The sequence below is a fragment of the Drosophila biarmipes genome, chromosome 3R (assembly GCF_025231255.1).
Source record: "Drosophila biarmipes strain raj3 chromosome 3R, RU_DBia_V1.1, whole genome shotgun sequence".
NCBI classification, from domain to species: domain Eukaryota; kingdom Metazoa; phylum Arthropoda; class Insecta; order Diptera; family Drosophilidae; genus Drosophila; species Drosophila biarmipes.
The window spans coordinates 23,963,824-23,979,255 of NC_066616.1; the positions used below are offsets into that span (position 1 = coordinate 23,963,824).

General features: G+C 44.5%; 2 protein-coding genes across 4 annotated transcripts; one reads left to right on the top strand and one right to left on the bottom strand.

The window, feature by feature from the left end:
- Positions 1-794: 794 nt before the first annotated feature.
- Positions 795-5,025, bottom strand: LOC108026367 (AP-1 complex subunit sigma-2). 3 transcript variants are annotated; one of them, XM_017097285.3, is made up of 5 exons: positions 4,872-5,025; positions 4,458-4,636; positions 3,968-4,076; positions 3,763-3,900; positions 795-1,234 (listed from the first exon to the last, which is right to left on the bottom strand). In XM_017097285.3, the coding sequence occupies exons 1-5, from the start codon at positions 4,872-4,874 to the stop codon at positions 1,190-1,192; spliced, it is 474 nt and encodes a 157-aa protein (XP_016952774.1). In that variant the 5' UTR covers positions 4,875-5,025; the 3' UTR covers positions 795-1,189. The 3 variants fall into 3 exon arrangements, with proteins under 3 accessions (XP_016952774.1, XP_016952775.1, XP_016952776.1); XM_017097286.3 differs by lacking the exon at positions 795-1,234 and adding an exon at positions 1,742-2,414; XM_017097287.3 differs by lacking the exon at positions 795-1,234 and adding an exon at positions 1,742-2,842.
- A 352-nt stretch (positions 5,026-5,377) lies between these two features.
- Positions 5,378-11,619, top strand: LOC108026213 (bifunctional glutamate/proline--tRNA ligase). Its single transcript, XM_017097028.3, has 6 exons — positions 5,378-5,526; positions 5,721-6,638; positions 6,713-6,884; positions 6,940-8,002; positions 8,456-10,300; positions 10,364-11,619. The coding sequence occupies exons 1-6, from the start codon at positions 5,484-5,486 to the stop codon at positions 11,450-11,452; spliced, it is 5,130 nt and encodes a 1,709-aa protein (XP_016952517.1). The 5' UTR covers positions 5,378-5,483; the 3' UTR covers positions 11,453-11,619.
- The last annotated feature ends 3,813 nt before the right edge of the window (positions 11,620-15,432 follow it).

Sequence of the window (15,432 nt, forward strand, 5' to 3'; positions counted from 1 at the left end):
CTGCTTTCTCTCGCCCGCCCCCCAATAAAAATGAAATCAACAATTTGTTGGTCGGCGAACTGCCAACTTGGCCCCAAAATAAATGTGGCCAGATCGGGGCAGGGAAATGGCCCACAGAGCCACCGTTATTCCCAATGGTGCCAAGTGATGCAAAATATTGGTGAATATGAATTTTCGATCTACATCATTATGCATCACAAAATTACCCAGTTTATGGATTTGAAAATATTTATGTAAAGAAGGCGTAGGCACTGAACAAAAAATTTATAATAATCAATTTTATAATTAATCAATTTATAATTATTATAATCTTTCTATATTTGATTAATGTAAAAATAAAAAAATAATCAAAAAGGAAAAGTATTGTATGCCAAAATACAAAATCATAAAAAAATGCTCTATAAAGCATGATATATATTCATTTTAGTTTAAACTAAATATTAAACATTTTTAAAAATAAATTTTTCCCAAAAATGCGGAGTATGTCAAGAATAATTTAAAATCATTGCCTACTTTTAGGTACTCCATAGAATAGGTAATCTTTCCTGTATGTCGATATTACCCAAAGCCTGGATTCCAAATCTTCTTTTTGTTTTCCAATTATGGCAAAACACTTAAATGATCGTTGGGTCTAATACGATGAGAGGTGGAGATTGTATCATTTGCAAATTCATTATCCCAACAAAGCCAGCCAAAACTCAAGGGTTAAAATATCTGAAATTTAGAAACTCTCACACTCAATACGAATTTTATTTGCAGCAAAGAATGTATAAAGTAAACAGAGCTTTGATGGGTTACTTTGGATACAGCAATTTTCATATATTTATAGGGGCTTTTAACTTACAACTATAGAGTTGAGCACACCGTCGATTAATCGCTTCGCTTTACTTTGCTTATCTCTAAGTTAATCTTTACAAGTACGAATGTGTATGAGCAACCGATATTGCTGCTTTTGTAGAGTAAAATGTGTTTGCAAATTGCATTTGCCAAGCGAAATTAGGAGTGAGTTTAACAGCACTTTTATACACAATCTTTTATGCTGACACAGGAGGTTAAATAATAATAATAATAGAACCGGCATACTTTTGGGTTACGTTGAATACAGATACACGCATACATTTAAGGCGACTTTAAATAGGGTTTCAATACAGATAATGTCTTTCTTGGGTTTCATTGTCATGGAGCCCACTTAGCCCAGGCCATGATCGTCGAAGAAACTCTGCGGGGTTTCATCCTGGAACGGGAGAATGCTTAGCTTCAGTTACGTGATCTATACTTTACTTCGCTCAGGATATAAGGGAACCAAATAAAAGCATCGATACTAGGGGGATACCCCTCATAAATAGGCTATGGAAAACGGGTAATACGTAAGAAAAACTAATAACAACAAAAGGACACCAAATGGGTGCACTAAGCCAGACAGATGGGGAGATAGACAGATTGGAGAGAGTGGAGTTCAGAGATCAGATCAGTGGAGAGTAGATCAAAGCGGGCGTCAAGAGGTCAGAGCAGTCGAATGGGTCAGTGACAACAGCAAAGACAACAATCAAAATTCAAAGTAACAATTACACTAAATCAAACTTAGGATCACCAGTTCTTACCATTATCATATAGCATACAAGTACATTAATATTTGCTTTTTGAAAAATACTTGGTTTTTTATTTTAACTTGTTTTTTTTTCAGTTACAAAACACAGAAAATTTGGCTAAAACGTACAACACACATACATAAACATATATATTTGTAGATATACATAAACTAGACTTTATTCGGTTACCACTATGGGATGATTATTACAATTTTCAATTATAAACGTTCTCATTTTTTCAACATTAAAGCTTACTTGTTTCTATTGTAAGAATAGTATTGCATATATTCCCCACTAAATTAGTTATTGCCCATTTGGTGATTGATTGGAATGATCTTTCGATATTATAATGTAGATAGGAAGAAGAATATTAATTCGGTTGAGGGAACTACGTGAGGTTGGCTTGTTTTGCATGAACTTTGCTGGATCTATTATCTGTGTGTGTGTTTGTGAAATACGGAGGAGTGTGTATGGAAAACCACATGCCAGATGCTCTGATGTTACTATCTAGAATTTAGCTTGTGGTATTTATTGCTTTTCCGAGCCTCACGCTGCCCGGCGCCTTCTTGCTTATCATTTATTAATTTTATTCAGCGCATCAGTGCTGTACAACAGCCAAATCACACACTAGTGTTGAGAAGTGGATGGAGCAGTGTTCAAATGTGCCAAGTGCAGCACACATTTCGCTGGGGGTGTGTCAGTGTGTGTGTTATTGTGTGCTTGCTGTGTCTGGGTGTGCGTGTAATATCAACTACATAAGTTCTAGGGTGTTCTAGTTCTTTAGAGGAGTCCAATGTCTCTTAAAGTGCCCTCAACGGCTTCGTCCTGGAGTACAGAGAATAAGAACAATAAGAACGAGAAGAGTAGAAGGAAAGATAGAAGTAGTAGTGGTAGTACGAGTAGTAGGTGTAGGTGTGAGTAGAATGTGTCCAAAAAAGAAACCAATTTCGAATCTTGTTTTGCTTTTCTTTCATTTACGGCACAACTTGGAAACACGTAATGCATATTATATGGATGAACATCACAGCGCAGCGCGGGGAAGGCGGGGAAATGGAAGCTGGGCAATATACAAATATATATACAGCTGGACGAAGGTTTGACTGATCTGACCTATCGACTCTCCCACTAAGACTCTTCGCAGATCGGGAATATAACTTTATGTTCTTTACACTGGTTCTTTGGGATGGGTTTTCTTTTCTCCTAGGTATATATTTTTTTCTTTTCATTGATTAGTTGAGATACTCATTGAAGTCCTGTGGTGGTTGTTGGTGGTGGTAGTAGTAGTTGTGTTAACATCGATTTATGCAGTGGCGGGTAGGGTAAGCGTTAATAATAACAAGAGAGAGGGTACATGGGTTACACATTTATATATGGTTTATGGTATGGCAAGAATTTGTATAGTTTAACATCGTTACTAGTTAGTACTTCTACTACAAAGGTCATGCAAAATAATCTAGCCAACTAAGACCGAGATCTTACTACATTTCGGGTTAGGAGACTTACAGCGTTACAGGGTCACTAAACACAAGCAAAAATTGTACTATAAATGGCAAATAAGGTTTTAGTTTTAGTTTTACTGCACAGCAACATCTATGGCAAGTTCAATACTGTGGCGATCAAATAATTCCTGGTATGTTCTCACACTTCACAATTCGCTTTCGAGTAGGCAAGTTTCGGAATTCAAGACGGCATGCAAAGACAAGTAAACAAATCAATTGAGTGCGTGTGTGCCAGCTAAGGTGGTTTACATCAGATTCGGAACTTAAACATAATGACAATGCTGCTGCGAAAGCACACACGCACACTGGACTTAGGATCTATTGCAGCGAGTAAAAGAACTCTTCTTGCTTCGAGTGGTTAGAGGTGTTCGGTTTATAGTACGAGTAGTATTGTTATTAGTTTCGAATGCACAAATTAGAGAAACAAAAACGAGAAGTAGGTAAGAGTAGAGTAGAGTATAAAGAGAAAACCGTGATATGCATGAGGTATGACATTGTAAACGTTATAGATAGGCATATAAATATATAGATGCAAACAAACACTAACGAGGTAACGAAACTAAAAACCAGCAAGTTGAATAAATATGTAAAAGAATTAACAATATATCCGGCATAGGTAGAGAGTGACACAACCGTTTTAGGCATTACAGATCATATGTCTCGGGTGTACTGACCTCTTGGAGCAGATCCTGCGAGGCGATCGCCTTAAGTACGTTCTTTTTGGACGTTTCCTGGATCTCACCGCCAATAAGCAGCTCGTCCAGGATAAAGTAGGCTTTTTCAAAGTTAAAGATAATATCCAGCTCGCAGACCTGTTCAGAGAAGGGAAAATGTGTAACTATTTGCGGTCTTTATGGCAAAGTGGTGCTAATAACTTACGCTGCCGAAGTACTTATCCAGCAGCTCCACATAGCGATGAATGATCTCCAGTGTCAGCAGCTCGTTGTCGTTCTGCTCGATGGCGCAACAGAAATACAGGCTGGCATACCTAAAATGCAACATACAATAATGTTAGGCTTAAATCTTGTTATAGTTCTTGGAAAGGTTAGGGTGTAATTAGGTTAAATATTATAACATGTATATATAAAGTCGTATAACGAATGAGAACCCTTTTTCTGTTGTGGCATACATACATATCTAATCAGCTATCACTTTATCAGGGCTAGTATCTCAACTATATTTGATGTTTGACACAGTTATCTTATGAAAAAGGGTGTAAACTTGTTGGAAAATGAAAATAAATGCACGATTTTGTATAACTATGTGGTTTTCTTTAGCCAGGTAAGCTAAATACAAGGTATATACATGTTACCTATACCATTTTCTAACAATCCTAAGTGATCATAAAATATTCAACCCCATTACTCACCTCTTGTAGACAATTTTGCAGTCTTTCCACTCCAGAAACGAGCACATCTTGGGCTTCCGGGCCAGTATCGTGGTGACCAGTTCCCGGGTGATCTTCTTTTTCACCTTGTCGGGATAGGCCATGTACCATTTCTGTAACCGCAGTTTGCCCTGCCGGCTGAAGAGCAGCATGAAAAGCATCTGGAATGGAATACAACCTTCGTTAGTCCAGAACCTTTATTGATTTCTGCATTTTTCATTAATTTTTCATATCTTTTTGGCCAGCGAAGCTCCCAATTTCCACTGACACAGTCATCGAGCACCCCACCAACACACACACACAGCCATTCACACCTGGAGCCGCCGCATCGTCAACATGGAAAACCGTTTTTTACCGGGAAAATCACCAATCCACTTATTTTCCCTAGAGTCTCACCATTTACTTTGCTTCTCCTCCGTGTGTTTGAGTTTTACCGTGTGCTAGCTGTGCAAAATATATGGAAAAACCTTAATTTTCCATGCAGCCACCGAACAAAACACACATAGAAAGTTCTTCTTCACGCAGAGCTGCCATTCGCAATGCACCTGTCAACGTGGTAAGGGGAATAGCAAGTACAGTGCGTTTCACGTTGATAGAGCCGGTTGACAGTGATTGGTATATGGTTGACTTTTTAATCAATTTATAATACTTCGAAAAAAAACTAAACTTATCTAAATCATACAATTCGTTTAATTGACTATAATAAAATGTTTATGATATTAGTTTTTATTTTTATAAAAATGAGAAGCAATTTAGGAAAATTTAAGAAAAATAACTTCTTATTTATAGCGAGTATTTTTCATTCACTTTCTGTTCATTTTCCAGTCTTCACTGTATCTGAGCTTGCGATGTTTGCCATTCACAGGTAACTATCGCACGGCAACTGCAGCTCACTCTGGCCATCTCCATTGGACTGTGTAGACGTTAGCAGCTGGCCGTACTCGTGCCGTTTATAAAGCCGAGAAATTTCGTGATTTCAATTCAGATTGCAACCAACGACCTGCGACAATGTCCATAAAGCTGAAAGCGAACCTCAACAATCCGCCGATAAGTAAGTGCCCACAGGATGCCGGCTGCAGTGACCTTCAGTTCCCGGAAGATGTGCACTTAGTGAGGTTAAATCCGCACGGGGGTCTATTTATGTACACAATATACATATCTGGCATTCCATCCGATCCCCACTTTATTGCATCAGTTGGTAATCGTATAGTGTCGCATGATATTAATTGACTCACTCGAATGTAGGTGGCCTGGCGACGGCGCACCTCATCAATGCCACCGTGCCCGTGGAGATTGTGTGGAGCAAGGAGGAGACCTCGCTGCAGTTCCCCGATAATCGCCTCCTGGTCTGCCACTCCAACAACGATGTGCTCCGTGCCCTGGCCCGCGCGGCTCCGGACTACAAGCTGTACGGAGAGACGGCCATCGAGAGGACACAGATCGACCACTGGCTCTCCTTCTCGCTGACCTGCGAGGACGACATCTCGTGGGCCCTGTCCTTCCTGGACAAGTCCATTGCCCCGGTAACCTACCTGGTGGCCAACAAGCTGACCATCGCTGACTTTGCGCTGTTCAACGAGATGCACTCGCGCTATGAGTTCCTCGCCGCCAAGGGCATTCCACAGCACGTGCAGCGTTGGTATGACCTCATCACCGCCCAGCCCCTGATCCAGAAGGTTTTGCAATCACTGCCAGAAGGAGCGAAGGTCAAGAGGAGCCCACAGGCCTCCAAGGAGCAGACGCCCGCCAAAACCGGCGAACGCAAGCAGGAGGGCAAGTTTGTGGACCTGCCTGGTGCCGAGATGGGCAAGGTTGTGGTGCGCTTCCCGCCAGAGGCCTCCGGCTATCTGCACATTGGCCACGCCAAGGCGGCGCTGCTGAATCAGTACTACGCCCTGGCCTTTCAGGGAACGCTCATCATGCGATTCGATGACACCAATCCCGCCAAAGAGACCGTGGAGTTTGAGAACGTCATCCTGGGCGATCTGGAACAGCTGCAGATCAAGCCTGACCTGTTTACGCACACCTCCAATTACTTTGACCTGATGCTCGACTACTGCGTTCAGCTGATCAAGGAGAGCAAGGCCTATGTGGATGACACACCTCCGGAGCAAATGAAGCTAGAGCGCGAACAACGCGTGGAGTCTGCCAATCGTTCCAACTGTGAGTCTATCTTGGTCTTTGGATTGACTTATGAAAGAATATTATTTCATGGTGGTCCTCGTTTTCTTTTTTAGCCGTCGAGAAGAATCTTGCCCTGTGGGAGGAGATGGTCAAGGGCTCAGAGAAGGGTCAAAAGTACTGCGTGCGCGCCAAGATCGACATGACCTCGCCCAACGGCTGCATGCGTGATCCCACCATCTATCGCTGCAAGAACGAACCCCATCCCCGCACAGGAACCAAATACAAGTGGGTAAACCAAACAATTACATAACATCAGGAATGTAACGATTATCATGTGTAGGGTGTACCCCACCTACGACTTTGCCTGCCCCATTGTGGACGCTATCGAGAATGTGACCCACACCCTGCGCACCACTGAGTACCACGATCGCGATGATCAGTTCTACTGGTTCATTGATGCTTTGAAGCTCAGGAAGCCGTACATCTGGGAATACAGTCGATTGAACATGACCAACACCGTGCTGTCCAAACGCAAACTCACCTGGTTTGTGGAATCCGGTCTGGTTGACGGCTGGGATGATCCTCGCTTCCCAACGGTGCGCGGTATCATCCGTCGCGGCATGACTGTGGAGGGATTGAAGGAATTCATCATTGCCCAGGGCAGCAGCAAATCCGTGGTGTTCATGAACTGGGATAAGATCTGGGCTTTCAACAAGAAGGTCATCGATCCGATTGCTCCTCGTTACACTGCCTTGGAGAAGGAGAAGCGCGTTATTGTTAATGTGGCTGGCGCGAAGGTGGAGAGGATCCAGGTGTCCGTGCATCCCAAGGATGAATCATTAGGCAAAAAGACCGTCCTGTTGGGTCCCCGCATCTACATCGACTACGTGGACGCCGAAGCCTTGAAGGAGGGCGAAAACGCCACCTTCATCAACTGGGGCAACATCCTGATCAAGAAGGTGAACAAGGATGCATCTGGAAACATCACCTCCATCGATGCTGCTCTCAACTTGGAGAACAAGGACTTCAAGAAGACCCTTAAGCTCACCTGGTTGGCTGTGGAAGACGATGCCAGTGCCTATCCACCCACCTTCTGCGTTTACTTCGACAACATCATCAGCAAAGCTGTTTTGGGCAAGGACGAGGACTTCAAGCAGTTCATTGGCCACAAGACTCGTGATGAGGTGGAAATGCTGGGCGATCCTGAACTGAAGAAGTTGAAGAAGGGCGATATTATCCAGTTGCAGAGGCGCGGCTTCTTTAAGGTGGACAATGCCTATGCCCCGCCCAGTGGCTTCACGTCTGTGCCCTCGCCCATTGTTTTGTTCTCCATTCCTGATGGTCACACGAAGGATGTGCCCACCTCTGGTCTGAAAATCAATGCGCCGGATGCCAAGACGACGGTGAGTTGAAGGACAAGCTTTAGTCGATTTTTTTAAGTAAAGATTAAGGATTGAGGAACCTCCATTCATTAAAAACTAACATAAGATAGAGTATTCAATATTCGCCTTATTAGAGTACCCACATATCTACAATATCAGCTGTTTGAAACTCCTCAATCGTTTCTCTCTTCAACTGTGGCTCACTGAAGCTCTTTCACTTTCTCTTATTTATGTGCCGCGTTGGTTCGGCGTAGTCTTCTTCTTAGGCCAAAAACCAGTTGTATGCTGAACCACCTATCGTGTGGATCGTTATCGTCTACCTCCGAAAGGTATACGTCACAAATTCAAAAAGGGGCTCGCTGAATAATTCATGTAGCCCTTGCTGACGTTGCAGAAAACTTTTGAAAAACATGAAGACGTTGCTGTGCTTTAGCTTTTACCTTCAATTAATATTAAAATATGACTTTCTTACAGAAAAAGGCATCCTCACCTGTGTCTTCCGGCCAAGCTTCCGAATTGGACAGTCAAATTACCCAGCAAGGCGATCTGGTCCGCGACCTGAAATCCAAGAAAGCAGCCAAGGATCAAATCGATGTTGCTGTGAAGAAGCTGCTCGCCCTGAAAGCTGATTACAAATCCGCCACAGGAAAGGACTGGAAGCCTGGACAAACTGCTGCTCCTGCTTCCGCTCCTTCCACCACGGCCAACGACGCCGTTTCGGTCAATGCTAGCATTGTTAAGCAGGGAGATTTGGTCAGAGATCTGAAGGGAAAGAAGGCTGGAAAACCGGAGATCGACGCTGCTGTAAAGACGCTTCTCGAACTGAAGGCTCAGTACAAAACCATTACCGGACAGGATTGGAAACCGGGCACTGTTCCTCCCACTGCCGCTCCAGCTGCCTCACCTGCTGCCTCTGCCGCTGCCAACGATTCGGTGGCCCAGATTCTCAGCCAAATCACTGCCCAGGGCGATAAGGTGCGCGAGCTGAAGTCAGCTAAAGCCGATAAGGCCACCGTTGATGCTGCAGTCAAGACGCTGTTGAGCCTGAAGGCTGATTACAAAACTGCCACCGGCAGTGACTGGAAGCCAGGTACCACAGCTCCTGCCCCAGCTGCAGCTGCTGTGAAAGTCAAGCAGGAGAAGAACCCGGAACCGGCTTCTAACCTAGCTGTAAGCACTTTACTGGACAAGATCGCCCAGCAGGGTGAGAAGATTCGCCAACTAAAGTCGGCGAAATCTGAGAAATCCCTTGTGGATGCCGAAGTTAAGCTCTTGTTGGCACTAAAAACGGACTACAAATCACTAACCGGTCAGGAGTGGAAGCCAGGCACTGTGGCACCCGTTTCCGCACCCGTTGCCGTTGTTGATCTCACTGGTGGAGATTCAGGCAGTGACGTTGCCGGTGTCTTGGGCAAGATTCAGGCACAGGGCGATAAGATCAGGAAACTGAAGTCCGAGAAGGCAGCTAAGAACGTAATCGAACCTGAGGTTAAGACTCTGCTGGCTCTCAAAGCTGAGTACAAAACGTTGAGTGGCAAGGATTGGACCCCAGACGCTAAGGCTGAACCCGCTGTAGTCAAGAAGGAAGCCAGTCCCGTCGAGATGGCATCGCCAGCTAAGGATGAACTCACCCAGGAGATCAATGCTCAAGGGGAGAAGGTACGTGCGGCCAAGGGCAACAAGGCAGCCAAGGAGGTGATCGATGCAGAAGTGGCCAAGTTATTGGCTCTGAAGGCCAAGTACAAGGAGGTCACGGGCACCGATTTCCCCGTCGCTGGTCGCGGTGGCGGCGGTGGAGGAGGATCGGCCATGAAGGCACCCAAGGAGGCGCAACCAAAGCCTGCAAAGCCGGCTAAAAAGGAGCCTGCTGCCGATGCTTCCGGTGCTGTGAAAAAGCAGACCCGTCTTGGTCTGGAGGCCACCAAGGAGGAGAACCTGCCCGACTGGTACTCGCAGGTTATCACCAAGGGTGAGATGATCGAGTACTACGACGTGTCTGGTTGCTACATCCTGCGCCACTGGTCCTTCGCCATCTGGAAGGCCATTAAGACGTGGTTTGATGCCGAGATTACGCGCATGGGTGTCAAGGAGTGCTACTTCCCCATCTTCGTGTCCAAGGCTGTGCTGGAGAAGGAGAAGACGCACATCGCGGACTTCGCTCCGGAAGTGGCCTGGGTCACCAAGTCCGGCGACTCCGATTTGGCCGAGCCTATTGCCGTGCGCCCCACCTCCGAGACCGTGATGTACCCCGCCTACGCGAAGTGGATTCAGTCCTACAGGGATCTGCCGATTCGTCTCAACCAGTGGAACAACGTTGTGGTAAGTAGTTGCTTTCGATTTAATCCTTCTTCAACTAATACTTTATGTTATTCATTTATATAGCGCTGGGAATTCAAGCAGCCTACGCCTTTCCTGCGCACCCGTGAGTTCCTGTGGCAGGAGGGACACACCGCCTTCGCTGGCAAGGAGGAGGCGGATAAGGAAGTCCTGGATATCCTCGATCTGTACGCTTTGGTGTATACCCACCTGCTGGCCATTCCCGTGGTCAAGGGCCGCAAGTCCGAGAAGGAGAAGTTCGCTGGCGGTGACTACACCACCACCGTGGAGGCATTCATCTCGGCTTCCGGGCGTGCCATTCAGGGAGCTACCAGTCACCACTTGGGTCAGAACTTCTCCAAGATGTTCGAGATCGTGTACGAGGACCCCGAAACGCAGCAGAAGAAGTACGTTTACCAGAACTCCTGGGGCCTTACCACCCGCACCATTGGCGTGATGATCATGGTGCACGCGGACAACCAGGGTCTGGTTCTGCCCCCCCATGTAGCCTGCATCCAGGCCATTGTGGTGCCCTGCGGCATCACGGTGAACACCAAGGATGACGAGCGGGCGCAGCTGTTGGATGCTTGCAAGGCGCTCGAGAAGCGTTTGGTGGGCGGTGGAGTTAAGTGCGAAGGTGACTACCGGGACAACTACTCGCCCGGCTGGAAGTTCAACCACTGGGAACTGAAGGGAGTCCCGCTGCGCCTGGAGGTGGGTCCCAAGGACCTGAAGGCCCAGCAGCTGGTAGCCGTGCGTCGTGACACTGGCGAGAAGATCACCATACCGCTGGCCGACGTCGAGAAGAAGATCCCTGCGCTGCTCGAGACAATTCATGAGAGCATGCTTGCCAAGGCGCAGCAGGATATGGATAGCCACACCAAAAAGGTGACCAACTGGGCCGACTTCTGCGGCTTCCTGGAGCAGAAGAACATCCTGCTGGCCCCCTTTTGTGGCGAGATCAGCTGCGAGGACAAGATCAAGGCGGACAGCGCCCGCGGCGAAGAGGCTGAGCCAGGAGCTCCGGCCATGGGCGCCAAGTCGCTGTGCATCCCCTTCGACCAGCCAGCTCCCATTACGGCCAGCGACAAGTGCATCAACCCCGGCTGCACCAACAAGCCCAAGTTCTACACGCTCTTCGGACGAAGCTACTAAACTAATGGGAGCTGGAAGGAAGCCTGGCTTCGCTGTTACTCCGAATCATATTTTTAAAAGCGCAAGAAAACTCGATTGGCTAGTTTCAATGGACCTATAAGTACTCTGATTTTCAACGACCTTAATATTCATTTTAAATTGATTAAATACTAAAAGTTTAATTTGAAGTACTATTTGTCTATTAATTTATTATAAGTGGGTTACTATATCTATCTTAATTGTTGTAGTTCGTATTTGGCTTACGCAATCCAGAATGCTTAACCCCAACTAAGTAGCCACCAAGACTAATTTTAATTGAAAATTTTCAACAAGGTTTCAAGCTATTTAACCTCTTTTGCTCCTTTCACCTGAACAGAGATAATTGGCCATGGTAACAGAGAAACTTAAATTGCATTTCATTTATTTAAATACTTTGTTTAGTTCCGTTTGTTTAGTTGCTTTTGCTGCTTTGTTGCTTTTTAAAAAGGTATCAATCCTATCGCCGGCCAATTAAATGTATAATTACTTGTCAACCACTTTATATCAAACAAATTATCTTGGGTGTATTTTATGAGCTTGATAGTACCTATTAAGAGTTAGGCACTACTACTAAACCTATAAAAACATAAAGTTCTAGGAGGTTTAGCGTTGTGCCAAAACAAACCTAGTTCCTAACATGATTTATTGCTATATGGTTGGTCCCATTTTATTAAGTGTGATAATACATTTTTGCTATTAAGAAGTCAATCAAATCCCTCGTACCCCTTTTAATCTGTTAATAACACCAATTAAAAGAAACTTAGCAGCTCCATTTCAATAAATGGATAATTTTTCATCAGTTGCAATCAGTGGATTCCATCTTATACTGTTCGGCGGTGGGCAGAGCATATGCCCAGGTATAGGAACTGATACCAGTGTTGATCCCACCCATCCGAGCCCAAGGCACCGCCCGGCTTTTACGAGTACAAAGCATTGTGATACAAGTGGTTTAGGAATGTTTCCCCAGCCCGGGTGAGAGTGAGTCCAGCTAATTAAATGCATATCTTGCCACTTTGCGTCAGCAGCCGGTGTCGACCTGTTTTAAATGGAAAAATAATGGCCGAGCCCACGCCGCGGCTTGTGTGAGGGGAGTGTGGAAAGGCCCCATAGACCTGGAAAACATTGCGTGCCGATGTGCGTAAACAACAGAACGACAAATGACGACTGCGATAAGCCAATATGAGCACTTCCAATCGCATTACTACGATTGCAACTGGTTCCCCTGGGAGTTGTTTATGTGATGCAATTGAAAAACATCAACAGTCGGTAGTATAGCACTATACTATATATATCCATCAGATAAATGATTGTATTACCATTTTCAGTAAAGGCTTGTTATTTTTCCGAAAGTATAAATTGTAATACCATTCCTTTACGATTTTCAAGTGTTATTTATCACAGCCATAAATCCTTTTCCAAAATGTTAGCACCACTACATACTATACATAAAGTTGCGAAACCTAGTTTATACCCCCTAGGTATACCCCCTAGGCCCGATACCCAGCTGCTTTGTTGACTCAGGTCAAGCCTTAGTGTGTTCTACTTAGACGTTAATCGAATCTCGAACAAATAGCAAATATTTAGTGCTATTCAGTAGTCAGTTGCCGCGAAAGCAACCGAGATTTGCAATTATGTTTGATTTATGGCATTGGACCCGATTCATTGGGTGGAAATCCCATTTATTCCATCCGCAGCTCCAGCTTCACCTCTTAACTCCGGCCCACTTGGAGTAATCAATTGCAAAAAATTGCATAATGATGGCCGCGACTGATTGAATGCATGGTACATACGTTTCTACTCAAGCAACCTGTTTATAATTGCCGGATTATTCATCGGTAATGTTTAGTCAAAAAAATGTTGGGGAGTTGAAGTCGGGGATTCAGGAAGGTGATTAGAGAATCGAAAGGGCAGTTCTAAAATGCCAGAAGTGAGTCAGATATTTTGTTGATATCAAGATGTGGAAAATGTGAGAGATTTAGTTAGCACATTAAATATTTTCGTCACCTTTCATGTTTTTCTACTATTTAATAAACAGGATTAAGTTCTAAATATGGAAAAATCTAATACAAAGTTGCTCAAATCTAGCGTAATTCTTCTAATCAAATTCGTAAAATTCCAGTTTCCCAACGAGTCATAAGATTTAAAAAATATTTTAACTTAATTCTCACTTTAGTCTTAGATTTTTAATTAAAAACAAAAACATTTTGCGTTTTATTTTTAACAATTGACGTTAATACACGAAGTTTTTAGGGGTAACTCCGCAGTTTTAAAGTAGGAAATATTTTTAAATATACTAATAGATAGCTAAAAGTAACTTGTAAGCTCACAGCCCGAGATACTAATACTATTAGCCTGTAAGCAAGAGAGGTGCAAAAGGCAAATATTAGCTAGTTAGTGACCAGATGGCAGCCAAACAGGATCCAGCTGAGATCCAAGATTGTAAAACAGTTTCCCCACAGAAAACGGAAAGTGCAAATGACAAAGATCAAAGACTTTGTCCAAGGAGTTTTATGGATTCTCCGGCGCGTGTGTCGAAATCTCTTCCGCTTGCTTAGAGACGAAACCCCGCTGGGAACTGGGAAGTTGAAATTCGGTTAGTCGTGCAATTCGCATGCTGAGTCCGAGACAGTTTCCTCGGTTCTCCGCGTTTACAGAACCAATTAGAGGGGAACTACGAATTGGGCTGCTCCAGGGGCGTCCAACGACTTGGACTGCCCAAACAAATTATGTCATCAAAGGAAAGGGAAATGGTTTCGGAATTTAGTGTACAACAGACGAGCTGCGAAGCCTGTTATTAACCACAAGGCCTGTAGGCCAAGAGAGCAGGCGGTGAAAAAATGGTAAAACGTAACGGAGACGTTGCTGAATCACAATTTCAAGGTCGTCTCATCACGACATCTTCTGCGCGGCTGTTACCGGATTGTGAAATACCCAGCGATCCTGTGGCTGTCCACTAGCCCGTGTCCCCCTTCAGCCCATCTCCCCCTGACAGCCAAAACAAACTCACCTGACGGGGCAGCTTTTTTACCTGGCCATTATCACCGCTTGCAGCCGTGGATCAGGTTCCCCGAGAGGAAAAAATCTCTTCTACAGCCAAAAATTGCATGAATGCATTTCAGCGCGGAAATGCGCTGGTATGAGTTGCCTGAACTTTGTGCATATGCAGCTACAGTGGAGATTCGCAAAGAAGGATTACTGCCCTCTTTTTAAAAAAGTGAGTTTATTGCATTTTATTATTATTTTTTATTGTTATTGTCTTTTCTAATCTACTTATAGTAAATATATTTTTTTCTGAATTATATTTACAAAAACATTATATCTAAAGTGTCTTATGTGATTTAAACTAAACAATTTTACTATAAATAGTATACTATATTTTTAAACAAGTTTTCTAAGATTTTTTTAAGTACGTCCATGGTAATGTCTATAGATTATAGATCATTATATTGCTATATAGATTATAGTTCTGTTACATTACTATACTTAAAATGGTATAAGGACTGTCGCCCTTACAGACGTAGGACTGTCCATATGCATCTGATTCGCTGCCATGGATGACATGCGTTTTTTTAGGGCCACCTCAAGTGGCTGGCCTTGGTTGGCGTGGCTCCTTTTTTTTGCGGTCGAGGGGAATATTGTTTTGGACTCCGGCTAGGGTTGCCAAGCCATCTTGCAGTCTGGGCCATCTCCAGCTCGAGATGACTGGAGTTCCATTAGCCACTGCCCTTGCTCGACTTTTGTAGAGCCTTAAGTGCCGTTTAATTGGCTTTAATTCGAGTGCTTCGATGCGGTGTGTGTGTTTTTCGGCTTTATGGCCTGGCTCTGAGGGCAAGCTCATCTTACGGCCAGTGCAACCCGGAAAGCCACTGCTCACCTGGCCATAGGCTTCCACACCTGTCGGCGCACACGTTCACTGAGCCAGTGTTTGTGTTTGTGCGGCGCTGGCGAGGCGGCGACGCCGG

Coding starts and splice junctions, on each gene's coding strand:
- LOC108026367 (XM_017097285.3), bottom strand. Junction 4,077..4,457: donor TGCAAAATTGTCTACAAGAG/GTGAGTAATGGG, acceptor GTTGCATTTTAG/GTATGCCAGCCTGTATTTCT. Junction 3,901..3,967: donor TGGATAAGTACTTCGGCAGC/GTAAGTTATTAG, acceptor TTCTCTGAACAG/GTCTGCGAGCTGGATATTAT.
- LOC108026213 (XM_017097028.3), top strand. CDS start 5,484: ATGTCCATAAAGCTGAAAGCGAACCTCAACAATCCGCCGATAA. Junction 6,885..6,939: donor CGCACAGGAACCAAATACAA/GTGGGTAAACCA, acceptor TATCATGTGTAG/GGTGTACCCCACCTACGACT. Junction 8,003..8,455: donor CGCCGGATGCCAAGACGACG/GTGAGTTGAAGG, acceptor ACTTTCTTACAG/AAAAAGGCATCCTCACCTGT.